Here is a 24,350-nt window from a genome sequence, read left to right as displayed (position 1 = left end):
GAAATCCACGTGGAGCTCGGACATAAATCCAGAGACTTCATCGTGGTTTTTCTTTATAGATATTTTAACATAATGGTTTATGTATGAAAGTTCAAGGCTACTTTGATAAGTGCTTGTATCACCATGATATTATCAGACATTAAGTCTGGTGTACAGAGCACTGTCGTGGCAGTCAATTTCCTGTCATTTCGCTGTCCTTCATAGAAGGCAACGTCAGGGCAGGATCACACGCCCATCTGGCATGTGCTGATCAGTGATGTGGAAATTACAAGAATCTATTGTCTTTAAATTGATAGCAGTTTAATCATTTTATATTGTAGGTTCTTTGTCTTGTTCAGGGCTGATATGGGGATGACCTATTTGAATTACTTGGACTGAAAAGACACAATAAACCATGGGCCCTGGGCTTACGTAGCACAGGCCTTCGCTGTTTCTTTTTAGGAGCTGGGGCCCCAGCCCTTGAGACTTTTTTTTTTAAACCTTTTGTAGTGAAAGTGCCACTGAATAGTTCAACTTTTTCCAGTGCCATGGCAGAGGGAATTCCCATGTTATGGCCTAACCATCCAAGCCTTTTTCTTTCATTTAAAAGAAATTAGCTTTAATTTTTAGCTTTAATTATACAAGTAATATATAAATTTATTCTCCTTGCAAAAATTAAAACATTGCAGATAGGTCATTAATCTGTTTTCTCTGAATGATCCTAATTGCAGCCATCTTGCTGGATAATCTAGTTCTAATTGCTTCTCTTGCTTTTCTAGAGAAATATCATTTAAAAAATGATGATAGCTTTCTCTTCCTTTTAAAGTTGTATACTACTTCTTTTTCTTGCCTTTTTGCATAGCCTAGGACCTCCAGAATAATACTTCAAAAAGTCATGGTAATGGCAAATCCATATCTGGTTCTTGACTACAGGGACTTTCTCACCATTGTTGTTTTCTGTGGGTTGCTTTGTCAGGTTACCTAGATAACTAGGAGTGTTTATTATGAGTGCTGAGATTTAATCAGTTAATTACCATTTGCATATTTTCATTAAACCATTCTCGACTTTTTGGATAAACTCTATTGGTCATGATACATCTTTCTATAAACCCTGCTAAATTTCATTTGCCAATATTTCAGATTTTTTGTGTGTGTCCAAGATTGAGATTTGGCTTTTTCTCTTGCAATATGTGTTGACCTTTTGGTATCAGAGCTACAGTGACTTTAAATGGAGAACACGTATTTCTCAAACTTTCACTATGCTATATTCACAGTATTTTCTTGTTATTTAGTCAGTATCTGTACTTAAGGCCTTCTTTTCAGTTCTGCTATCTTATATTTCCTTAGGTTGCCTTTTTTATTGTATTAGTCTTTTCAATGAACCAGATTTTGGTTTTGTCATTTTTTTAATAAACACATTTGTGCCTTATTTACTACTTAGGTGGCCCTCTAAGTATTGCTGTTTCTTTTTTTCCCCAGGAAATATTTAGGAGTGAAACTTAACATCTACAAGTATTGATACTCAATCACCTGTGTATGATCAGTTTCTGCAGATGTTTCCTGTGTATTTGGTACACTGTTAATTATACAGTTGACCCTTGAACAATGCAGAGGTTGGGGCACTGATGCCCTGGGTAGTCAAAAATCCATGTATAACTTTTAACTACTAATATTAATAGCCTACCCTTGACCGGAAGCCCTCCTGAAAATAGAAAGTTAATTAACACATATTTTGTATGTTCTATGTATTGTATATTCTTAAAAAGCTAAAGAAAAAAATGTTAAGAAAAACATAATATTTACTATTAAGTGGTAGTGGATCATCATAAAGGCCATCATCTTTGAGTAGGCTGAGGAGCAGGAGGAAGAGAAGGGGTTGGTCTTGCTGTCTCAAGGGTGGGAGAGGTGGAAGAAAATCTGCATATAACTAGCCCCACCCACCCCCCTGCACAGTTCAAACTCCTATTGTTCAAGGGCCAACTAAACATCTTCTTTCAGCTTATCTTTGTTACTTGATTTAAAGTCTTTTGCTTAGGCTACTGCCTTATAGTTCTACCAGGCTTCACTGCATATATTTTGAAGTTCAGTGTGTAAATAACCAAGACATTCTCTCCCCCTTGAGATAAAAATCGACCAGGCCCCACCCCAAGTTATTCCATGAAATACAAGGAAAACCCAAGATACAGTGAACATTTTATTAAAAAAAAAATCTAACTCACCACTTGGTAGAAGGTCACCAAGTGTTTATGACAAAGGAAATAAATGCCCTGGGATTAGAAAGACAATAAGAATAAAAAAGATCTTTAGTTCTCAGGAACCAATGTTAGAGAACTCTGATTCAGAACCCCCCAAAATGAGGCAGAGATGATAGATGAAATGTTTCAACCTGTGTTAAAAAAACAATGCCATCAGAGGAGAAGACAGGGCAGCACAAGGAACAGCACTGCCAGTTTTAAGAGAAGAGGGAGACCATTAATCGGAGACTAAAAAGCATTGTTAAATAACTCTTCCCTTAAAAATGGCCTGGCCACAGGACTGAATCTGTAAACACAGAGTAATTTTCCCCCCATGGTAATGTAAAAAATCAGTTAAATCTCAAAAGACACTTTTCACTGTTCTAAATAGGATTTTAAACTTTTTTCCCTACATAATACAGCATCAAAAGGCAGTTGATTCAGGCCTGCCTTGGACTGGGAAAAAAATCCTTAACTTAGTGGGGTCAGTGCCTTAGCTTGGTCCCAAATATTTCCCCCAGTACTGTTTCTTGCAACTCATAGATGGTTTTACACAGGTGATGTCAATGCTATTTAAAAATCACCGAAGACCGAGTCAGGCCTGCCAATATTGGAGAGAACAAATTGGAAGGCAAGGGCAGTTCAACCCTCAGCACTGCTAAGAGATGACAGTCAGGAGTTTAGGTCTTCCCACTCACCAAAGCCACGTGACCCACAGGACAGGGCCCTGTCCTTTTGATTTCTCTTCCAATGTCTAAACAACATCACAAGGTTTCCATTACTTAAAAATCTTGATAAAGCAATTGATGAAAACTTCCAAAAAGAAACACAGAATTATCCCTAAATACAACAATGTCTTGTTTATACCCAATAGACTTAGGTCTCCAAAGAAGCCGCCTTTTTTTGTTGTATTGTGTCCTTTAGCTCTGAAAAGGGACAGAGCCTCCTCTTAGCCAAAGCTCTCCATTCACAGTACCTCAGTCCTTTTTCTTCTAAAGAGACTCACCCTTTCGCAGACTTGCTGCTTTAACGACACAGGATTGTCACCAAGGTCCGCATTGACACGAGAGTCTTGCGCTGAAGCTGGTTTCCTAACTTGCTCCTTTCTTCTCCCATTCCTAGGGTACCATTCAAATACCAACACCCCCCCCATAAAAAAGTGAGGTTAGTTATCCTCTGTAGCAATCTTTATATACATAAAAAAATATTTTAAGCACAGAAGCAGTTAGGAATAGAGGTGACATATATTTCAAACCCTGTGTGGTCACTGCCGCTTGGAGCATCTATTCAGAGATTTTGAGGCTGTGGCATAGCAGAGAGTGCTGTGAGCGATTAGTGATGTCTGCCACGGCTGCATGGGAGCAGTAGCTCTGGGGCTTGCATGGATTCAATAGTTAGCCATTGGTGTGGGCACCTGCCAACGTCTCCTACAGGTAAGCAGGATAGGAATGAAGAGCAGAGTTTGCCAAAAACAAAGGCAGCCCTAGGCATGTTCTTTAACGTACAAATGAGTAAATGAGTAAAGGATTAATAACACTTTTTATCTAGCCCTTGGGGGAACCCAGTCATGGCATGCATTCCTTGTTCACACCTTGCTGAGCCTTTGGCCACTAGCCAGCGGGGTGACTTTAGGCAAACCACGTCGCCTGTCTCAATCTGTTTTAGTTTTAATGGTAGAAGCCCTTTGGAGTCGCTGACTTTGATTTGAAAACTGCTCAGTCACAGTCTGTCCCCAAGCTGCAGCTGTCCCCCGGAATCTACCGATAACTGCGTGGTAGGCAGGTCAAGGACTCCAGCGTCCTCAGGCTTACTGGTAAGAACACTCGAACCTGAAAGTGTTTTGGGACTGACCAACCAGAAAGTACAAGGGCCTTGGTCAGTGCCAAAGGCAGAGTGAAGCCGGCCACTTCCTGCTGAGAGCTGAGCCCTCACTCAGAGCTGGCACCTAACGCTGCAAAGCGCTGCCCAGGTCAGAAGAGGGGCCCCCGTCTTAGGGACGGTTCCGCAGGCCCTGCAGGAGGCTGGGCGTGACCACTTACCTTGGCCTTCTGGAGGACGGTGCCTTTGCCTGTGACCATGACTGAGAGAGGCCTGTTCTTGAGGGTGGTTGCAGAGTTGACTGGGGTACAGTCCGGGGTGGGGGTGGGGGTGGCAGCTTTAGGCTGTGGTTACAGGAGAAGAGCACAGGCTGAGTCAAGGGGCTGGAGACCTGACCCACCTCCCCCGGCAGCATCCAGGAGGCCCCGTACTCACACGGGGGCTCACATTCTCCAGGTGGGTGGTGTCCACAGTGGTGCCCAGCGTCACAGGCCCTGCCTCAGCCTTCTTCAGGTTGTCCTTCACCTCCACGATGTTGAGCTCCAGGTCCACACGCCTGCTCTCCTCGACCCGGCACTCCTCGTCTACCTCCCTCAGCTTCTGCTCCAGGCTGGCCAGGACCCCCTTGTCTGGAGAGAGAAGCCAGCCGCGTAGAACGGCATTTCAGCCAAGGCCAGGGAGCCCTGCTGGGTGGAGGCAGGGTTTACGCACACACCCCGCCAGAGAAGGACCCCAGGGAGATGTGGACCCCAAGTCTGGCCCCAATACCCAGAGCCAGGATGGGCCTTTCTATGTGCAGCAGGCAGCCTCGAAGCCCAAGACCCACATCAGCAATTCTTCAAGGACGGGGAGGGCATGAGTCTGAGGCCTGAGTACCTTCTGGTAGGTTCTCAGAGGCTCTCTCGATTATTTTGCTATCTGCTATTTTGACAATGACCCAAAAGGATGAGGGAGGCTTGGTCTGTCTGCCCCACGTGGCTCCCACATCTCTCTGCCCTGCTTTATGCTTCTCCTCTTAACCCTGGGGTTCTCGAGTGGGGACCGCACACCAAGAACGGTGGCCTACCGCTAGTGAAAAGTGTCCCACACACCGTCCCCAGCACAGGTCAACCACCCAAAAAACTTAAGTACTGTTTCCAAGCTGTATGGTAAATAATCATCTGTCAGAGGACAAGCAATAACAGGAGTCACTGTGCAAGAATTCATAGATGCTACTGAAGATCGTCTCAAAGAAAAATTCACGCAGAAAAAGTTGAGAAAATGTGTTGGTATTTTGGGGATTGAAGTTAAAAAAATACAGTTTCTATGCAGTGGTCAGTATCAATACTTGAGGATCACTTTCTTATCTGTGACTTATTAGCCCAGGATCTACAGGGCTTATTTGCCAGGAGAATAAGCTATAGTGAAAATTGTCTTCTCCCACCTAGAATATCCACCTAGGAGAGAGAGGGCTGGGAATCTCCCCTTCCTTCCTCATAGTCCCGGCTCCACGCTTCCAGGGTTTCCAAGGATTATCACAGAGGAGTCTCTGGTCACCTCTGTCAGCTCACATTCCCCCCTCCAGTCTTGCTGGATGGAAAGGAAGCCCAGCTCCTGTCTCCCCGTCCCATACCTCTGAGCACTGGCAACGTCCTAGGCCGCCAAACCCTCAGAACCAGAGGGTGCTCGCGTACGAAGACAGAAAGCAGGTTGGGGGAAAGGAGGAGTGACTGCTGACAGGTGACGAGGTTTCTTTGGGGTTCTAAAATTGATTGTGGATAACTGTGAATATACTAAAAACAATTGATTTGTGCACTTTAAATGAGTCAGTTGGATTATGTCTCAATAAAGCTGTTATTAAAAAAAAAACCAGTGGGCGACTCCAGGCCGGGCACGGTGGCTCACGCCTGTAATCCTAGCACTCTGGGAGGCCCAGACAGGTGGATCACTCAAGGTCAGGAGTTCGAGACAAGCCTGAGCAAGAGCGAGACCCCATCTCTACCGAAAAAAATAGAAAGAAATGATCTGGACAACTAAAAATATAAATATATAGAGAAAAAATTAGCCAGGCATGGTGGCACATGCCTGTAGTCCCAGCTACTCGGGAGGCTGAGGCAGAAGGATTGCTTGAGGCCAGGAGTTTGAGGTTGCTGTGAGCTAGACGCCACGGCACTCACTCTAGCCAGGGCAACAAAGCGAGACTCTGTCTCAAAAAAAAAAACAAAAACAAAAAGAAACAGTGGGCAACTCTGTACCCTCAAGACCTTCCTTCGCTAAACAGCTGACTTTGTCCCCTAGCCTGTTCCACCAATTTCACTTGTTCATGCAACTCTGCAGTTTTAATATTAAATGACCACAAAGTTACTCTGTGGAAACTAAGCCAAGTGCTTCAGAAAGGCTCTAAAAGAGGCCAGTTGCTATGAGGATGATTTGGACAATGATCTAGAAAGGACTCAGGTTTCTTGGCAAGTGTCTTAAGTTTTTGTTCACTTTAAAGAAAGCCTGGAAACGAAGGATGATCACAGGTGTAGTTAATGCAGGAAGGATGGCCTAGGACTCCGGTCAGCTGACCCAGAGCTCAGAACATCTGCAGTGCCAGGCTGTGGCACTATGTCAAAAGATGGGCCAAGGAATATGCATTTAAGTGAAAATAAAACATTTAAGGCCTAAGCATAATTTTTAAAGATCTCCACCTTGAACTAGCTTTCTCAACCACCCGCTGCTCCTGTTGCCATCCCGTCAGAGGGTCTCTGTACAGGACAGCAACCTTCCAGACAGGACTAGGGGAGAGAGACCACAGGGAGCACCCGCCTAGGCCAGACGTTGAGAGGGGAAGGCGCTCAGGTCAGGAAGGCAGGTGACGGATCCAGAGTCTTCCCTCAGCCCGTGCCCACGCGTGCCCCTGACATACAGGCCAGTGGGAAGGCCCTTACCTGTACATTTCAACAGGGTCTCTTTGAGTTCCCGTTTCTCTTTCCGGAGCTGAGCCAGGTGCCCCCGGATTTCTTCCTTCTTCTTCTCGAGCCTCTCCTTCTCCTCTGTGTACCGCTTCACCTCGGCTTCTGTCCGATTCTTGCCGAGTTTGATCTCTACAGACCCAGAGAGGGGAAGCCCAGGTCAGCCAGGGGCCGCCCCCAACCCTCTCCCCAGGCTCGGAACCTGGGGCTTTGGCACAAAATCAAAGCTGGATACCAGGTCAGCCTAGCAGGGACAAGAAAGGAAACTGGGCCTACACTTTCTTTGCTGTGTGACCCTGGGCGAGTCCCTCCCCCTCTCTGAACCTCTGTGTCCTCATCTAAAAAGAAAGGAATCAGGCCAACTTCTCCAAACCACATCCCAGATGGTCAGCTCCTATCTAGCATGAGCACCTGCAGCGGGCACCCTCAACCTGTCCTTCACAGGCGGGCTGGCGCCAGCGGGGGTGGCCACCACGGTGTCGGGGCAGCTCGACGGGAAGGAGATTTTCTGCTGTTCAGTCTGGATTTTGACTGTGGTGTTTCTCGGGGAAGCCTCCTGGGGCTCCGGGCTGTCCAGCTGCCTCTGCTTTGGGAGAAAGCACACGTGACTCAGCCAGCCGGAGGGGCACGGGAAGGTGGTCCTGCTCATGTGCTGGGGGACGGCCTGTACCTGTTCCCCCGGGGTCTCTGGAGACTTCAAGCAGGGCTCATCTGGAGTGGGGCCTGGGCCTGGGTCTGCAGGGACGGCCTCGGGCAGACCGTCCGGGTGGGGCGCCGGCGGGGAAGAGCCCTGGGCCTGAGCACCGCCGGGTCCGTGCAGAAAGGACTTGACAGGCGTGAGGTCCAGGTACACTCGGTCGGGCTCACTCTCGCCTGGGGCGTCTGCAGCAGGGGTGGCTTCCTCAGCGGGCTCCGCCTGCAGGAGAGAGTGGGGGGCAGGCACCACTACCTCCAGTCCTTTGGCTGTGGAAGGGCACCAGCTCCTGGCCCCACCGGTGTTGGAGTCCCCAGAGAGCTCTCTCCCTCCTGGGGGAGCCACCTGTTGGGTCCTGGATATGCCACTCAAGAGGTGGGTGACCCAGGACATAATACTTAACTTCCCTGGACCTTATTTCATCATCTGTAAAGAGGAAACAGCAGTACCTTCCCATAGAGTGGCTGACATTGAAGGAGCTAATCTACCCGAAGCCCTTAGCTCAGCAGAGTTCAACGTCCAGCACGTGGAACCTGCCATCAGTATGGTCATTGCACCTCAACTATCAGTTTGGACCTCAAAGGCTAATGGTGTCACTGTTCCCAATCCCGACACCACACCCCCCACACCTAGCACTGACCAGGGCAGTTAACCAGCTGTTCTATCTAGATAAGTCCCCAAGCCAGGCACGTGCGTGGCGTCCCATGTGAAAGACAGCCCTGTTGCACCTAGGCATCTGCGCCGATGGCCCGCCCGGTAGGTGACTCGGAACCCACTCTTCTTAGGAACAATCTAGCGATCTCCGGGGTCCAGGCACCGAGGTTTGGCAGGGGTGGGGGTGGACAGGACGGCCTGAGGCCACCATCTGGCCGTGTCCTTACCGCCACCGTCAGCTCCGACAGCTCCACATCGTCGTAGAGCTCCTCCTGGCGGTCCTGGCTGGGCAGGCCGTCGATGTAAGTGTTGGGCTCTGAGAACTTTCTCTGCATGAGTCTGGAAGACACGGCGAGACACGGCACGCATGAAGCACGCGGGACAGCGAGGCGGAGGCACCGGCCTCACGACGACGGGTGATGCTGCAGAGATCTGGGGACCGACCCCTACCTGCTGCATATCTGGGGGCATCTCCTCCCTCGTCTCCCAGTGCCTTCTTCCTGGAACTCTCGGTTCCAGATTTTTCTCCCAGGAAAACAAACTGCCCTGCCCCATCGCCCTCCTCTTAGGCTCCTTTGCCATCTTCTCCCCCGACTCCTCCCTTCTAGGATCTCCCTCCAACACCGACAAGAAAAATCCTTCCCATTTCGCCTTTGCGATACACTTGGGGCAGCACAGACCAGAGGTGGCCCAATTTGTGCATAAGGTGGCAGATTCCATTTCAGTGGCCTGGCCGGCTCCCTCCGGTACTGCTGTGTCCCCTGGCCTGGGAACATGTCTCCCAGGGCCCCAGCTCACTCTTCTAGAAAGCAGAAGTCCCACCCCTGCCCTGCTTCTTCCAGGGTGTGCTGGGGACCCGGTGAGAGGTCATGGGAAGTGCCAAATTGACAGGAAGGACAAGTAGAAGGCCAGGAAAGGTGACAACTCTGTCCTAAAGGAGCTGGAGAGCCCAGGACACTGCAGCCACCCCTGGGGCCGAGGGCCTGCCCAGCTCCTGGCTCTTAGCTCTATATCTTCCTGCTGTTGGGCAGAGCAGGGCCGAACCCTGTGCGCTGGGCTGCCATCCTGCTCCGGCTGACCACCAGGGGCAGCATGGCTGGGAACAGAGGCCCTCTGATACTCACAAGAGAGAGTTTTTGGCCGCACTCACGATACAGGAAATCCTGTTGGCATCCACGTAGTCATAGGTGAACTCTTCTGGGTCTGTCTTGGAGCCGGACTCAGAGAGCAGGAGGCCTAGCCAGTGGCCCATTTCCTCGGAAGACTTGGCCTGCAGGGAGGCCAAGAGAGACATGAGCAGACCCGGGTGTGCAGCCTTTCCCCACCGGGCCATGACAACACCCCGCCCCAGTCCCCACCTTGACAGGCCTCTGCGACAACCTGGAGCCATGCTCCCTCCTGTTCACCAGCATATTCTGTCCCTCAGTGACCCCAAATAACTTCCTGTCAGGGACATCTTGATGCTGCCTCAATGATGCTGTGGACATTTGTCCACAAGTGTCACATGTGATTTATATATATGTGTCTCTAGAAGACCATAATGATTATTAGTTATCACCAGGTGATCTCTATTAAAAATTAAAGTGGGGGCCAGGCTCAGTGGCTCATGCTTGTAATCCTAGCACTTTGGGATTGTTCAAGACCAGCCTGAGCAACACAGCAAGACCCCCGTCTCTACAAAAAAAAATAGGAAAATTAGCCAGGCATCGTGGTGCGCACCTGTAGTCCCAGCTACCTGGGAGGCTGAGGCAGGATCACTTGAGCCCAGGAGTTTGAGGTTGCGGTGAGCTATGAAACCACTGTACTCTAGCCTGGGAGACAGAGAAAGACCCTATCTCAAAAAAAAAAAAATATTGGCTAATTTTTCTATTTTTTGTAGAGATGGTGTCTCGCTGTGTTGCTCAAGCTGGTCTTGAACTCCTGGCCTCCCAAAGTGCTGAGATTACAGGCATGAGCCACTGCGCCTGGCCCACGATGCATTCTCATCAAATACGTACACTGGGTACTTCTATTAAAATGTCAACATTTTTTTTGCCCTTATGTTGAGACAAAAATGGTAATTCTATAAAAGCTACAGGTTTGTTTGCACGAGGAAAACAGCTACCCCTCTGGCATTATACCCCATAGCTCTACCCCTCTGTGGCTACATTCTCCTAATCAGAGAGGTAGTGATTAAGCGGAATTTGACAGTTCATTGGTTTCCTTTTCCCCGCTTGGTTTCAACTTGATTTCTCAATGCAGCTGTTCGAGGGCATCCTCTAGTTCAGGTTGCCACACTTCTGCCCTGGGCAGCAGTGACAGCTTCCGAGCAGGTCTCATTTTGCCACTTCTTCCATCTGTCCCCCACCCCGTAGCAGGAGGAAGTGTCTCAAAACCCAACTCTGAGCACATCACTCTCCCTTAATTGGGTAATTAGCTGAATAACATTGCACTGTCAAACTAGGATGTAAGTTCCATGAGGACAGGGGGGCTATATCTCTCTTGTCCACCGTGTTATTGTCCTGAGGAGACACCTGCCTACGGCAGACAGTGAATGGATGAGTGAACACAAGCTGGTCCCTGGGAAGCAACTGCGATGTGGGTCTGTAGCCACCAGAGGGCAGTATTGGAGCAAAGTTTGGATGACGACCCTGGGTAAAGGCTAAGTTAGCAGGAGTTAAGGGCAAGTGTGTGCTTTTGTGCATACAAAGGATCCGGACTCCGCCTGCCCCAGGCTGCAAGGCATTATGTCACCTCTTATTTTTGTAAATGTAACATCACATCAAACAGGGTGGGGAGTGGGAGGAATGTAATTGTATCACAAAGCTAATTCTTCCCCAGATAAGCCCTAACAGTCGTCATTTTTGTGCACTGGGCCCAGAGGCTCTCCCAGCTGGTGACACACACACCAAACGGCACCCACTTTGAATCCCTGGTTGCTTTTCCAGCGGCTCCGGGAGCTATAAATACTCTTTCTGCCCTAAGTGCAGGAAGTAGCTCATTGTCCCGCTCCTATAACACAACCACCCTGAGGTCAGAAAAGGAATGGAAATTTTAAAAAATGCGAACAATCTCAGGCAAAGGAAGTAAAAATAACGTGCGGTGACATTGATTCTCCCTTGGTAGGATTACAGTCCTGGAGACTGGCAGCAAAATAGCTGTGACCGCCACACCCTGGCTGCCCTGTTGCCGCCCCGCAGGCCGCGGTACCTCGAGCTTGGCCAGCTCCTCGCCCTTGTGGAGGATGCGGAAGGAATAGAGGTGGTCAGGGCTCGGGTCCGGGACCACCTCACAGCCCAGCAGGCTGAGGGGCTGCTGGGCCACCTTGCTCCGGTTCCGGTCCTGGTAGAAGTGCAGGTGACTGTCCCTGACGGAGCACCAGCGAGACTTCCACTGGCTGTTCACCAGCACGTTCAGGTAACCTGCGGGAGGAGATGCAGGTGTGGAGGGGACGCTGGAGGGGATGCACCCGCCGGAGGGGATACGCTGGCAGGAGACCATGGGTGCCGCAGGGTGTCCAAGGCTGGCATCACTTCTGGGCCTCCTGAGAGTCTGCCCTGGAATCTCAGCGTCAGAACCGGGCATGCCTTTCATGTATCACGGAGGCTGTAAATCTCATAGTACCTTTATCCCCCATAGTGTCAGCAGCTAGGCCCTTTGAAGGTGGCAGCATGCTGCCTGGTTTGGGGCAGACGTATGTCCAGGGGGAAGTGAGCTGTGTCCTCCGTCAGACCAGGCCTGGCACGTGCACAGGACAGAGGCTCCCCCTCCTGCCTCTGCTTGCCCAGCCCGAGTCTCTCCTTGCTGCAGGTTCAATCCTGTTGCCTCTGCAGCCTTCCCACTGCTGGGCCCTCCAGACTCAGCCTGAAGTGCCCAACTCCTCCCCCCCTCCCAGATGCAGCCGCTCAAGGACCTGCCCTGGCTGGGTCCTGACTCCTGGCTCTGCCTCCTGTGCCAACACTGGAAGCCTGATGCAGTGGGACTCTGCTTCCATGCTGGCCTCCCCAGCCGGACACAGTGCTCTCCTTGAGGGCAGGAACGGTGCCGTTCCTCTCCAGGGCCCAGGGTCTGCGGCCCTCTGGCCTCTTCCCCATGGTCTCCCTGTTTCTCTGTGGCCTGCAAAGGCTGCCAGCATCAGGGTGCATACACCATGCCATCCTCTGTTGTTCCCAAGGAGAAGACAAGCCTCCCTGCCCTGTTGGAGGAACACTTACTGAGCTCACATCTCACACCAAGCACGGCATTATCCCTGGGCTACAAAGATGAGTAAAATCCAGGCTTCGGGCCCCTCTGCACACTGTGTGTGGGCTGCCCACTCTCTGCGCTGCTTGCCTTCCCAGGGGCACTGGCTTACAACGTGGGTACTTTCTCCATCCTAAGACTGGAAGCTGTCCTGACCCAGGCCACAGGGTGAAAGTGCACTGCCACCTTCCTGCCCAGCCCAGCTGGACACATGGTGGGGATCAAGCATATCTCCCAGCCACATTAACATCACATCACAGGTGCAAAGTGGAAGAATTAGAGACCAGGACCAAGGAACTCTGGCCTATCTGGGCAGATGCCACACACGCCCATCACAATCCTCTGGACCAAAGGGGTCCACAGAGGTGGGAGCTCAGACCGTGAGCACCCCAAGTCCCGGGAAGGAGAGTCACTGTGTTCTCTCACCCTTCCCCCATCCCAGGGGACGGGAGCATTCTGAGCTGCTGAGCAGACTCCCAGCCACGTCTCCGTGACAGCGACTCACTGGGACCAGGCTTCTGTGCCAAATGTCCTGTCCTCCAAGGCTGCAGGGGCCGGTGGAGCCAGCCACTGCCCAGCGCCCTGGCCAGAGAGCAGGAGGCTCCAAAGATCAGGCCTTTTCTGCTGCCTGCCCATCCCACCCCGGCCTCTCTGGCAGCCTCAGAGAACAAGAGAACTTAACTGGAACTCAGGAAAAGAGCCCAGGGATGGGACATGGGCTCCATGAGGAAGAAGAAAATGCCTGAAGGTGAACAGTAATGGCCTTTAGGCCCCGGGTGGTGGGGGTGGCAGCAATGAGCTCCTCACCCGAGGACATTTCCCAGGGAATTGCCTATCTCCTCTCCTGGCCTGTTTCCCCAAGTATGAGCGAGGGCATAGAGACGACCTCTAAGAGCTTACCAGCACCTCTACACCTCTGTGCCTCAACATGGGGTTCTTCCTGTCCCCTATATAGGTCATGCTCCGGCCCTCGGGTCCCATCCCGGCCTGTTCAGCTCCCACCCATCCTTCAAGACTCAGGTCCAGGAAGCCACCTCTGACCACAGAGCAGGAAAGGTTCTTTCTGTCCCCGAGTCTTAGAGCTACAAAGATGGCACAGCAAGCACTCACGGGTGTAGAGCCGTCATCTCCCTTGGGCTGTGAGATCTCAGTGCTGTGCCTGCCCTCGGTTCGATCCCCTTTTCCTAACATGCTGCCCACCGTACTCCATAAATACAGATTGAGTGAACATCATTTTCAAAAGAAACACTAGGAGGACACCAGTGAGTTACCCTCCACTCCCACAAAGGACCCAACGTTGCAGCAAGAGTCTGGTTAGGCGTAAAGAACTACCCGCGGTGAAATCAAACAGGACCCCGAGGGCTCCGCGCTGTCCTCCGTCCTAGAGGTGTTTAAAGCGAGACCTGAAATGCTCTGCCTGTGCGGCCCGCGCTCGCCTCCCTGGAGACCGGCTCCGGCCCAGTGAACGAGCCCTCTGGCCCCCGGGGTGGCTGAGATTCTTACTGGACGTCTCGAGGGACCTCTCTGGAGGCTCCAGCGAGGTGGACTTCTTCCTCCCCAGGTTCATTAGGTGGCTCAGTTTGAGGCCAGCTGAACATTTCTTCTTGACTGTCAAGATGAGAGAGAAAGAGCTGGTACTGCACACTGTCCACCCACATGCCCACAAGAGGTGGAAAAAATAGCAAACCCACCCCCTGACATGCACCTATTCCTCCTCCTACACACATACATGCACATGTGTGTGCGCACACAGTCTGCTCCCCAAACCAGGGTCCTCAGGCCAGAGTCAGGAGTCTCCAAAGCCGCACACTCAAGAGGGGTACACAGACTTCCTACAGAATATGTAACCACAGAGACTCTTTACGGACTGTACTGGCTCAAAGGGATTTGAAATAGGATAGGTGAAGAAGAAGAGATGGGAGAATATGCTATCCCCGGAATTTCATGAAACTTCACTTCGATTTGGCCATCTCTCCCTTTTCCCTGGATCTATCAGCTGTCGTATTTCCAAGTACTTTATTCACTGGAGGCTGAGGTAGAATCAGCTGCTCAAACCCATCAGGGTTGAGCCAGACATCCAAATCTCTCACCCGGGAACGCCACCTCCCTCCCTGGCTGTGACAGGGAGAGCCATGGTGCGGTTACCGTCTTTGGTTTCTGGGACCTCTGGGTGGCCATCCGTGGAGCTCCCATACTCTGAGGCTGACAGGTACTTCTCAGCTATATCGGGCTGTGGACAAGAGAAGAATGGGTGGGGATTGCTGGCTGGGAAGAGTTACCACAGGGACTACAAGTTTAGGGGAAGTAATAGATGGCTCTTAGGTATAGCCCAGAGGTCCCTGACCAAACCCCCAAGAGCCACCCAAACAGCAGGTAGGACATCGGCCCAGCTTCCATCTGGGGCTCTGTGGAACCCCTGCCCTCACCCTCCAGGCCTGAGGTCCCCTGCCCCGGCCCAGAGCACCTTCCCCATCCTTCTTCACAAGCTCTCTGAAGGCTGCTCTACCTGATGCGACCATGGCCCGCAGCCAGTGGGAGGGGCAGACAGACAGCCAGGGGTGGCCCTAGAGCCTGCATCCCTAATGAAGTCGACTGTCAAGTGGGAACCACCCATCCCGGGAGGGGAGCACAGTCTTTAAGAGCTGGCAGCACTAGCAACACCTCCGGCTTCAGAGAAGAGCTGGCGGTCTGCACCCCCGCAGGGAGCATTCTGCAGCCGGTGTCCGAGTTCACTGAGCCCCTCTGAGCCTCACTCTATGTGTGTCACACAGGGATGATGTCCCAGTGTGTAGTCACAGTGGTCTTGGAGACTAGAGCTAATCCCTAGAAAAGCGTAGCCGCCGCTGCTGCTAGAATGTGCAGCATTCGGGATGTTCCAGTCGAGCCTCTTCTAGAGAAGTGCCTACTCCAGACCTCTAGAAACGAGCTGACCAGCTCCCAAGCAACAGGGCCAGCCTCAGACAGGGTCTAGGGGCGGCAGTCCCTGGCCAGGGAGGCACTGCGCACTGAGTCTTTCAGGGGAGCTCTTGTTTCACACCCCAACGTGAAGAAAACCCAAATTCACTCCAACTTTTCTATTCTTGTCAGTGGCCAAAGAATGAATGAGACGATGAAAGCATCAGCTCTTCTTAAGTTCTTCGGGAAGGGTGATGGCTACTTCTCCACGTGGGATGGTCCATGCCCTCCTGGAGAACAAACGACCTCCTCCCTGCTCAAGCCCTCTGCGTCCCTCTTGCTTTCCTCCCTGCCAGGGGTGGGGACCTCCGGATGAGACCCTCTTGCTGCTCTGGCACGCCCAGGCTTCAGGGTACTTATCTGCAGATCCTCAGGGACATGACACATGACCCCACAGGTGACGATCCTCCCCTTGGCCAGCACCCAGCCCAACTTCCTTGACCTTGACTCTTAAGGTCAAAGCTCCATGCAGATGAGCACTAGAGCCCTTTGGTTGGGGTCAGCATTGAGACAGTTGCCCCCCGCCCCCAGAGGCCCTACAGGGGAGGGGAAGGAAGAGCCTCATGAACCAAATCTTCCTGCCTGACAATGCAGCCAAAGGTGCTTTCGTTCCAATAAAGCTTCCCTCTCCAGCGAGAAGATATTTTAGGTCTGTATTCATTTCATCTGTTTTCCTGCCAAGCTAAAGTTACTGCGCTTATCCAAGCATTGTATGTTTCTTATTAATTGGGCTGAGATACAAAAACAAAGCTCCCAGTTTTACACTTTTAAAGAAAAACACGGAAGCGGACCCTCCCCCCAGGCAGGGTGGGAGCTTACTTTCTGACAGTTAAGGCGCTGGGCATCGGGGGTGTACTGGTTTCCCTCCGACGCTCCTTCGGACGGCAGGCCGCTCACCTCCTGGATGACCTGCGTGAGAGGACAGCTGTGAGCAGAGGCCAAGGTCCCCGTGAGGCCCTCTGGGCTGCACTGCAAGCCAGACCGAAGTCGGAGCCCGTCCGGGTCAGGGAAGGGCGGGCGGAGGTGGGAGAGAAGATGTTCTATTTCCAAGGAACAGAAACCCACCCCCACTTCAGCCCCTGGCCTGCATGTGGCCTGGACACAGCTGGGGGCAGGCTTGCGTGGGGAGGGCTTGTTGCTTAGGCCCCTTCCTGCAGGCCCCCGTGGGTTTGGGGCAGGAGAAGGGCCTTTGCAGCAAAGCCCGAAGATGCCCAGAGCAGTCCCCCATTGGCTGCGCGGGCCCCCTTCCTGCCGCCATGCGGGGCCGGGGTGCTGTTCTCTTGCGGGTGTGATGAGCAACTGCACTCGCTCGATGGTCCCCTGGCTTTTCAGGGGCTGTGTGACCCTCTGCAGAGCCTCCGTGCTGCCTGGGGGGCCTGCAGACTGCCGGGAACTGACACCTGGCTCCCCAGAACTGCCTGCCACCCTCCAGCCACGCTCCTCCAGGGAGGAGCCTGTTAACTGGCCCGGGCCTGGGCTGGGGCAAGGCAGAAAGGGAGCAGTGGGAATTCCCGGGGCACCCGCAGACACACAGCCGCGCCAGAAGCCCCGTGAAGGTGCAGAATTAGCAAGAGTAACGTCAGAGATCCTCCTTTTTCAGTCTCTGCCTAGAGCAGTTTGTGAAAATGGGTTTGACATCACAAGAGCCAAAGAACAGAGGAGGAAAAGCTATGGGGAAGGGGAAACTTCAGGCATTTCTCCCTTCTTCAGTTGGCTCCAGGTCAGGACCACGGTCCACTCTGAATATGCAACATCATGTCACGGGAAGGGCACAGATGCTGGAGTCGGCACATCGGTGGTGTGGCCGTCGGCCTAAGCCTCAGTCACCGCATCTGTAAGCTGGGACAACGCCTATGCCACAGGGCAGCTGTGAGGACTCCTGCAAAGAGTGCCCAGCACAGGGCAGGCACATCCATTGCTGTCCCTATTAGCTTGAGCCTAAATACAAGGATGTCCCTATCCAGGGGAAGCACCACTGAGCCAGGAGCTCAGGCCCAAGGGTGTGGGGCTTTCTGCTTCCCCGGAGAAGACCTGCCTGTGCCTTCCTTTCCTGGGACCCTTGCCCCACAGTCAGCACCTGTCATTTACTACCATACACCTGTCTCCCTCTGGGCACAGATGCAGGACTATGCAGAATTGGGACACAGAGGCGAAGGCAGGCAGGGAGGTTTGACAAGCCCCGTGCAACTAGGCGGTGAGCCCACTGAGCAGGCTGCCCAGACCCAGCAGACTGCAAGAGCGGCGGCTTCTCGGAGCAGGCGCTTGCAGCCGAGTCCTCCCCTGTGCTCGTCTGACCAGGCGGAAAAGGGCCTCTCTGTGAAAGCTGGACACAGAGAGGCTGTCCCTCTGAAAGCGTTCTTGTCTTTGAAACCACCAGCAGAGGCTACGGGGGCTCAGGAAGAGGGTGTTGAGTGTTTGGGGAGGGAGGCTGGGGCGTTAGGGGAAGGACAGGTGGGTCTGAGCAGTCCGAGGAACAGCGCTGGGAACGGAGCACGAGAGGCAGGTGTGTGTTGCGTGTGCATATATGTATGCAAATGTGTACATGCGTTGCATATGTACATATACATGCAAATGTGTGCACACGTGTGTATGCAAGTGTGTGTGCACAGTGGGTGAGGACGGGGGGGTTGGCACAGACACAGGAGACTGAGGCAAGAGAAGAGAGTTAAAAACCAAACCAGCAGCCCAGAGCCCTGGACCCTAGTCAGCTCTGCAGCCCAGGACAAGCTGCTCACTCTCTCTGGGCCACAGTGGTCTCATCTGTACTATCTGAGTTTCGTGGAGCACTCAGTATATACCAGGCACAATGCTAAGTACTTTGTGTGCATTAAAGGAACCATTCCCAGATCACTCATCTAAAAAGAGGTGAAGCCAGGATTTGAACCCAGAGCCCTGGCTCTTAACTGCCCAGGCTTGGTCTTTCAGAGCTTGTTAGCTCTCTCAGGAACGCCACATGGGGATCTGTGAGGCTCATCTTTAACGTGGGGCAGGCAGGCCCCCCATCATCATCACTGCACCGTGGGTGACCACGCACAGAACTGAGCACAGGCACTGGTGCTGGCAGACGGCGCAGCACCGTGGTCAGGCAGCCCCAGCTCTGAGACCCAGAACTGCCACTCACTCGCCAGGCACCACATCCGTACACTGGGACAACACCTATGCCACAAGGTGGCTGCGAGGACTTGTGTGCAGTGCCCAGCACAGGTCAGGCACATTCATTACTGATCGGTCACCTCCACCCTCTGAGCCTTAATCTCCACTCCTGTAAAATGGGGACACTAACATTGCCCAGCTACCCCAGTGTGGTCAGGTGGATTCGATTTGCTAAAAGCCCTTGGTCCATGGTAAACACGTAACAAACGGCAGTGACATCTATTCCTCCTTAATAAGGAGGCTGCTGATGCCGCTAGAGGTGACGAGGTAAATGGATTTCAGCTACAGCCCAAGTCCAGGCTGGGGAAGGCATCAGACCCCGCAGCAGAGGCTGCAACCCATTTCCATGACGGATCGCTCCCCCGTAGGATGCGGGAAGCCCTTAACCCTCCGCCCTGGACCACGTCATCCATCCCTTTGGAAAAGCGGCAGCCACAACTCCAGGAGCGCCCCTGAGCGGCCTGGCGTCCCCTCACCCTGAGCCACTGCTCAGCCTGGTCCCTGCTCTGCAGGCCCAGCACGATCACGTCGGCGTTCATCGGCGTGATCTTCAGCTTGTGCTCCTTCTTCCGCACTTGCTTCTCCTTGTGCACGACACTGCTGCCCAGCAAGTTCACGTCCAGCTGAGGGCTGTGGTCCTTGGAGGATTTATAGCACTGGAAGAAAGGCGAAAAGATACCACTACCGTGCCAGGCCGAGGCAGGTCCCACAAAGGGCACCGGGACACTGCAGGACCCGCCGAGAGCCCGGCTCTCCCCAGCGACACGAGCAGGCTGGACGCCCTAAAGCAGGCCCAGAGGCTTAACCTCGAATGTGAGCAACTCTTGTTCTTATCATCAGATCGTCCCCCTCTCCTCCTCACCCGCCTCTGCCAGGGACACTCCAGGACTCTGCTGTGCAAATGGCTCTCACTTGCTCCAGGCCTCATGGGCTCCCAACATCTGCCCCCCGTGGACAGCTTCCACGTGGCCAACGCGGAACACATTTTCTCCGTTTCTCCCCTCTCTGCCTCTCTTCATGGCTTCCTCAGTAAAGGATGCCCAGGGCACACAGACTAACTTGTGGTTAGGAAGACGATGTGTTAGCCAAGAAAGAAAGGGACGTTCTTCCCCTATCGGAGACAAGGCTTTGCCCTTGGTGCCCCGTTTGTAAAATGGGGTCCTTACAGGCTCACTTACCAGGATTACCTGAAATGACATTTGCACAGAGCAGAGCCCCTTGTAACCATGGAGAAAAGGGATTTCTAGTAATGCCATGGCACTTCAAGTCAGGAGAAGTTAAAACTGGGAATTTTAACTTAAAATAGCAGGAGACAGGATTGTTGTCAGAGTCATATCTTCTGATTCCTTTAATGATCTTGCCTTAATCAGTAATTCAAAATATTGTAGCTTCTGAGAAGATATCTGTGCTCGTCGTGCTGCAGAGATGACAGCAGCAGCCAGAATTGAGGCTGGGGGCCAGGGCCTGGGCTGGTCGGGCCGTGAGGAAGGACCAGGGGACAGAAGATGTGCCTCTCTCAGAAAAAGGAGGATGGGATGGGATAGGATGGGGAGAGGTGGGGATCACAGCCCCCTTTGAGAGCCTGATGAAAACCACTAGACCTTTCTAGTTCACAAAAGCCCGCTCATCCACACACAGAATCCTGCACACGCTTCAGGTTAGGGAGAGGTTAAAACCCGAGACGAACAGGCTGGAATCCTCTGGCATCAGGCACCACCCCGTCTCCCTTCCCCTGCCCCCCAGGAGAGAAGTGAGGGACACAACGTGGGTGGACTGACCAGCAGTCGGGTGTCCCTGATGACACAGAGCTGCTTGGCCCACTGCCCCAGCCACTTCTTGCGCCACAGGAAAGCACAGATGCGGGCGTCGCGCATCAGCTCGATGCTGGCCTCCGGGGAGGGCCACTGGTAGGGGGCCGACCTGCCCTTGCCGCTGTCCTCTTCATCGTAGGACTCGTAGGAGCTGCTCACGGCCTCTCCGTCCTCTGCAAGGAAGACCCGCCCAGTCAGGGCCCGCCGGGCAGGGCAGTGGGCAGCAGACAGGAGCAGCAGTGACCCAGGCCACAATCCCTGCCCTCAAACCAGCCCGGTGGCCACCAGCCACAGGCCAGGGCTGGCTGCCCTGCCCCAAACCCCCTCAGCCAAGCTTCTGGGATACAGCCTCTGGCCACAAGACACAAATAACTCAAAACCAGAAGTCTCTCCCATGCCCTCCTCAAATCCTGTCATGTCGGTCTCCATGGGAACCCCAGGGAAGACACCACTGCCCCACAGATGACTGCTTGCCCCTGAGAAGGCCATTCCCCATGCTGGGCCCTGTGTCCTCAAGGAAAGGAGGAAGCAAGTGGGGTGGGGATGTTTCTGGATTCTTCCAGGCCTGGCACTCTGTCCTTCTAAGGGCCCAGGAAGGCCATCTGAGCCACCTCTGAGCTGTGCACATGGCAGCCTCTGATAGCCACACACCTGGCTGGGTCCGGTTCTGTCCTGGGTCCAGGGAAGGGGCTTTGGCTCCTCAGCAGTAAAAGGCAAATAAACCACAGCAGGAAATGCTTTCTGGGAAGGGGCCAGCTTCCCACCCCCAAATACCCTCTCCTGGTCACGCCCCTTTTCAGAATCCCCAGTGGACTCTCCTCGCTGCTGCACTGAACACCTCCCGGCACAAACGTAGCTCCTTTTACCTGGTGCTGACTTAACCCTTCCTCTATCTCTGGCAACGAGCCAACCTCATGTTTTTGTTTTGAAAGAATCCCAAAACTTATCAGAGCACAAATTAGGTGCACACTCCACCTGCCTCACTGTCTAGTTCCTGCCCCCACCACCCTGCAGGGGCTGTTCTGTTCCCTGGCCCCACTGCTCTATTCAAGGCCAACAAACACCATGTGAAGAAAATCTGTCTATTCATCTATCCCTGAAAAGCCAGGCGTGGAGAAAAGGGAACCTCAGGATCTCAGTCCAAGCTCCGCTCAGCACAGGAACCCTGTCTCTTGTAACCTTGATGCTCGCCTGAATTCCCCACGGACGGGGAGCTCACTACCTCCTGCTCACTGACACTCCCTTCCATTCCTGGGCAGCCCTGACAGTTAGAAAATGGGCCCAACAGCCATTCCCCTGTGACTTCTACATAGCAGACCTTGTCCCACTCCCTCGAGTCAGGCCAAACGACACTCCCCTTTCATCCCATGACGCCTTCAGAAGAGGGTCAGCCTATGGGGCCCTTAGACTTCCCAGAAGATTCCAGAAGGCCCCTCTACCTGCACAGCTGGGTTCCCGCATACTAAGGAAGCAGAACCACGTTTGAATTCAAACATAGGAAATCAGAACGAGGCCCCTACAACAGTTATTCTAGCTATGCTGCCAACGAAAATGTGTTTTATTGTGTTTTAATGTTTCTAAAAACAACACTTTAAATATTTTAATATCAGTTTTCTTTAAAAGCAGTGTGGTAGTACTCTTCTTTCTGGCTTAATAAAAAAGCTGCACAGTTTATAATTTTATACTTATTAAATACACAAAGATTGAAAATAGCAGTCCTACCCAGTGAGGAACCCTGAGCTTTCCTATCGGGGGTGGCACCGTACATTAACGCAAGCCTCTCAGAAAGCAGTCTGGGAGCCTGTTGTTTCAAGAGCCATTAGAACATCCATATTCTTTGACCCAATAATCCCAGTCCTGGGCGTTTATCCTAGGAAACTAGTTTTTTATAAAAGAGGAAGGAGAAATGTTACATGCACTAAGATACTCATTCAGTTGCTGTTTAATGGTTAGCAGAAGGGGACTGGGTAAGTATAATTTCATCCAGCTAGGACCATACCATGCAGTCGATTAAAACTCGAAAACTAGTCTGCAGCTTGATCAATTCCCTAAGATATGCCGATAAGAGGAGAAAGCGCGATTAGAATTATGTACGCAAATAGATGAGCGCTGTAAGGCAACAGAGAGTTTATAGTAAAACAGTTGATTTGATAGGGTGGTCGGATCCGGGTCATTTAAAAAAATTTTTCCTCATTGTCAGTATTGTATTATCTGTGTAATACACAACATTTCCAACGCCATTGGGATTCCTCCTTTGGTAACAAAAATTAACAGAGGGAGGCTGCAGAGTTCAGTGTGAATGATTTGGGTAAATTCCCACTGTTTTGTGCTTCTGGGGTTGCCGTGTGTGTTTCATGGGGGCATCAGGGAGCTAACTACAAACAGCACATCGTAATCCTGGAGTAGCTTGGAGGAAACTTAGGCAAATGTATTAGCAATTTTATCTATCCCTAAGGAGAATCACAGCATGCCATAAATGCAGGCTATTCTTAAAGCAGATCCTTGGCTGCCAGGGGGTGCGGGATGAGCAGGAGCGAAAGGCAGGACGCTCAGATAATTCCACCCAGGTCAGCCATGCCCAGGCGAACTGCACCCCACCGTGTCCTGCGGGAAGTCCTCGCGACCCGAGGGCAGAATGACCATGCACGCTTGGCTCTTTCGGCCATGTGTTCTGATGCCACAGGCAAGGGTCTGTGGAAGGCAAAGGAAGTCACTCCCCTGGAAGGATGGCACACAGGCGTGCCCATGCAGGGCCCATGCACAAGGACGGGGAGAGGGCCGTGGCCACCCTCCGGGCATGCACCCATCTTAGAGCCAGGCAGCAGGCAAGGAATCACCGACATTCCAGCTCTGGGGACAAGCAGTACCCAAGGTGATTGTGGCGTAAATGACTCCTTCAGGCACCTGCGCCCATCTGGGGACTCCAGTGGGGAGAAATCCGCCAGAATGACCTGCACGATATCCAGAGGCACAGACAGAGGCGAGAGGAGAGAGACAAGATGAAGAGAGGGACACACCCAAGTGCAGACCCACCAATAGAGAGACCCAGATGGGTGACACGGCTGCCTGCCTACCAGAGGTCAGTGCTTGTCTTGGAGGTGCAGGCCTGTCAGGAGAGGCCACAGCCCAGCCAAGGACATCATTTCCTAGTCCCCTTCACATCCAGAGATGACAAGTGACTACTCATCACCAATAGATGGGCAAAAGTGATGTGGTCACTCTGGTTGGTGCTTTCAGGAAGCAGAGGGGTTCCCTCTCTCTTTGCAGAGGGTTCTGTGGCCCTAGAGGTGGCTGAGCCAAACACAGAAGGAACCTGGGTACCCAAAGTACATGAGGACAAGTAATGCCCATGTTGAACCGCTCTACGAGTGAGAAACAGATTTTTATTGTGTTACTATCAACTGAAACCAGGGGGTTATTTGTTACCCGAGCACAAGACACCGTCAATGAAGTATCTCACGTCTCGGGCAAGCAGGACAGACCCCAATATCTACAGCACAGGCCATCAAGACACTTGCTGAAAGCTTGGACCAGGGGACCCTGACCCAGTGAGCGGTGTGGGGACACGGCTGACAAAGCAGGACAAGAATCCAAGCAACTGGCCTTTTGCAGATGTCAGTAAAATCGCCGTTTGGCCAACCAGCTAGAGCAAGGTCGGGGGGCCCAAAGCTCGCCCCTCCTGCTGCAACCTGCATGTCACGTTGCTCACACAGGTGCGGGGGACAACAGGCGGGAACTGAGGCCAGGCTGGCTTGCAACACAGGTGAAGCCCTCCCTCTGTGCTAAGTGTGACCGCTTCTCCCCAAGTCACCCCAGGCCTCAGCCTGGCAGGACAAAGCAGGGCCATCTCCCGCCCACCCTGCTATTCATTTCCACAGCTGGGTTTCCTCCATCT

General features: G+C 52.5%; 1 protein-coding gene across 1 annotated transcript in view; it reads right to left on the bottom strand.

The window, feature by feature from the left end:
• Positions 1 to 3,052: 3,052 nt before the first annotated feature.
• AFAP1L2 (actin filament associated protein 1-like 2) overlaps positions 3,053 to 24,350 on the bottom strand; it is a 38,305-nt gene continuing 17,007 nt past the window's right edge. Inside the window, exons 6-20 of the mRNA XM_012663877.1 lie at positions 23,323 to 23,406; positions 20,423 to 20,628; positions 19,121 to 19,300; positions 16,311 to 16,400; positions 14,682 to 14,766; positions 14,040 to 14,144; positions 11,505 to 11,716; positions 9,440 to 9,585; positions 8,543 to 8,654; positions 7,638 to 7,883; positions 7,379 to 7,550; positions 6,944 to 7,099; positions 4,479 to 4,660; positions 4,253 to 4,375; positions 3,053 to 3,331 (exon numbers count right to left, since the gene is read on the bottom strand). Of these exons, the coding sequence (XP_012519331.1) occupies positions 3,305 to 3,331; positions 4,253 to 4,375; positions 4,479 to 4,660; positions 6,944 to 7,099; positions 7,379 to 7,550; positions 7,638 to 7,883; positions 8,543 to 8,654; positions 9,440 to 9,585; positions 11,505 to 11,716; positions 14,040 to 14,144; positions 14,682 to 14,766; positions 16,311 to 16,400; positions 19,121 to 19,300; positions 20,423 to 20,628; positions 23,323 to 23,406 (2,126 nt within the window). The 3' untranslated portion in view covers positions 3,053 to 3,304. The remainder of the gene's footprint in view (positions 3,332 to 4,252; positions 4,376 to 4,478; positions 4,661 to 6,943; positions 7,100 to 7,378; positions 7,551 to 7,637; positions 7,884 to 8,542; positions 8,655 to 9,439; positions 9,586 to 11,504; positions 11,717 to 14,039; positions 14,145 to 14,681; positions 14,767 to 16,310; positions 16,401 to 19,120; positions 19,301 to 20,422; positions 20,629 to 23,322; positions 23,407 to 24,350) is intronic.

Source organism: Propithecus coquereli, unplaced genomic scaffold, assembly GCF_000956105.1.
Source record: "Propithecus coquereli isolate 6110/MARCELLA unplaced genomic scaffold, Pcoq_1.0 Scaffold84, whole genome shotgun sequence".
In the NCBI taxonomy this organism is placed as follows: Eukaryota; Metazoa; Chordata; class Mammalia; order Primates; family Indriidae; genus Propithecus; species Propithecus coquereli.
Note: the sequence above shows the minus strand (reverse complement) of the source record. Positions and strands in the feature narration are given on the sequence as shown.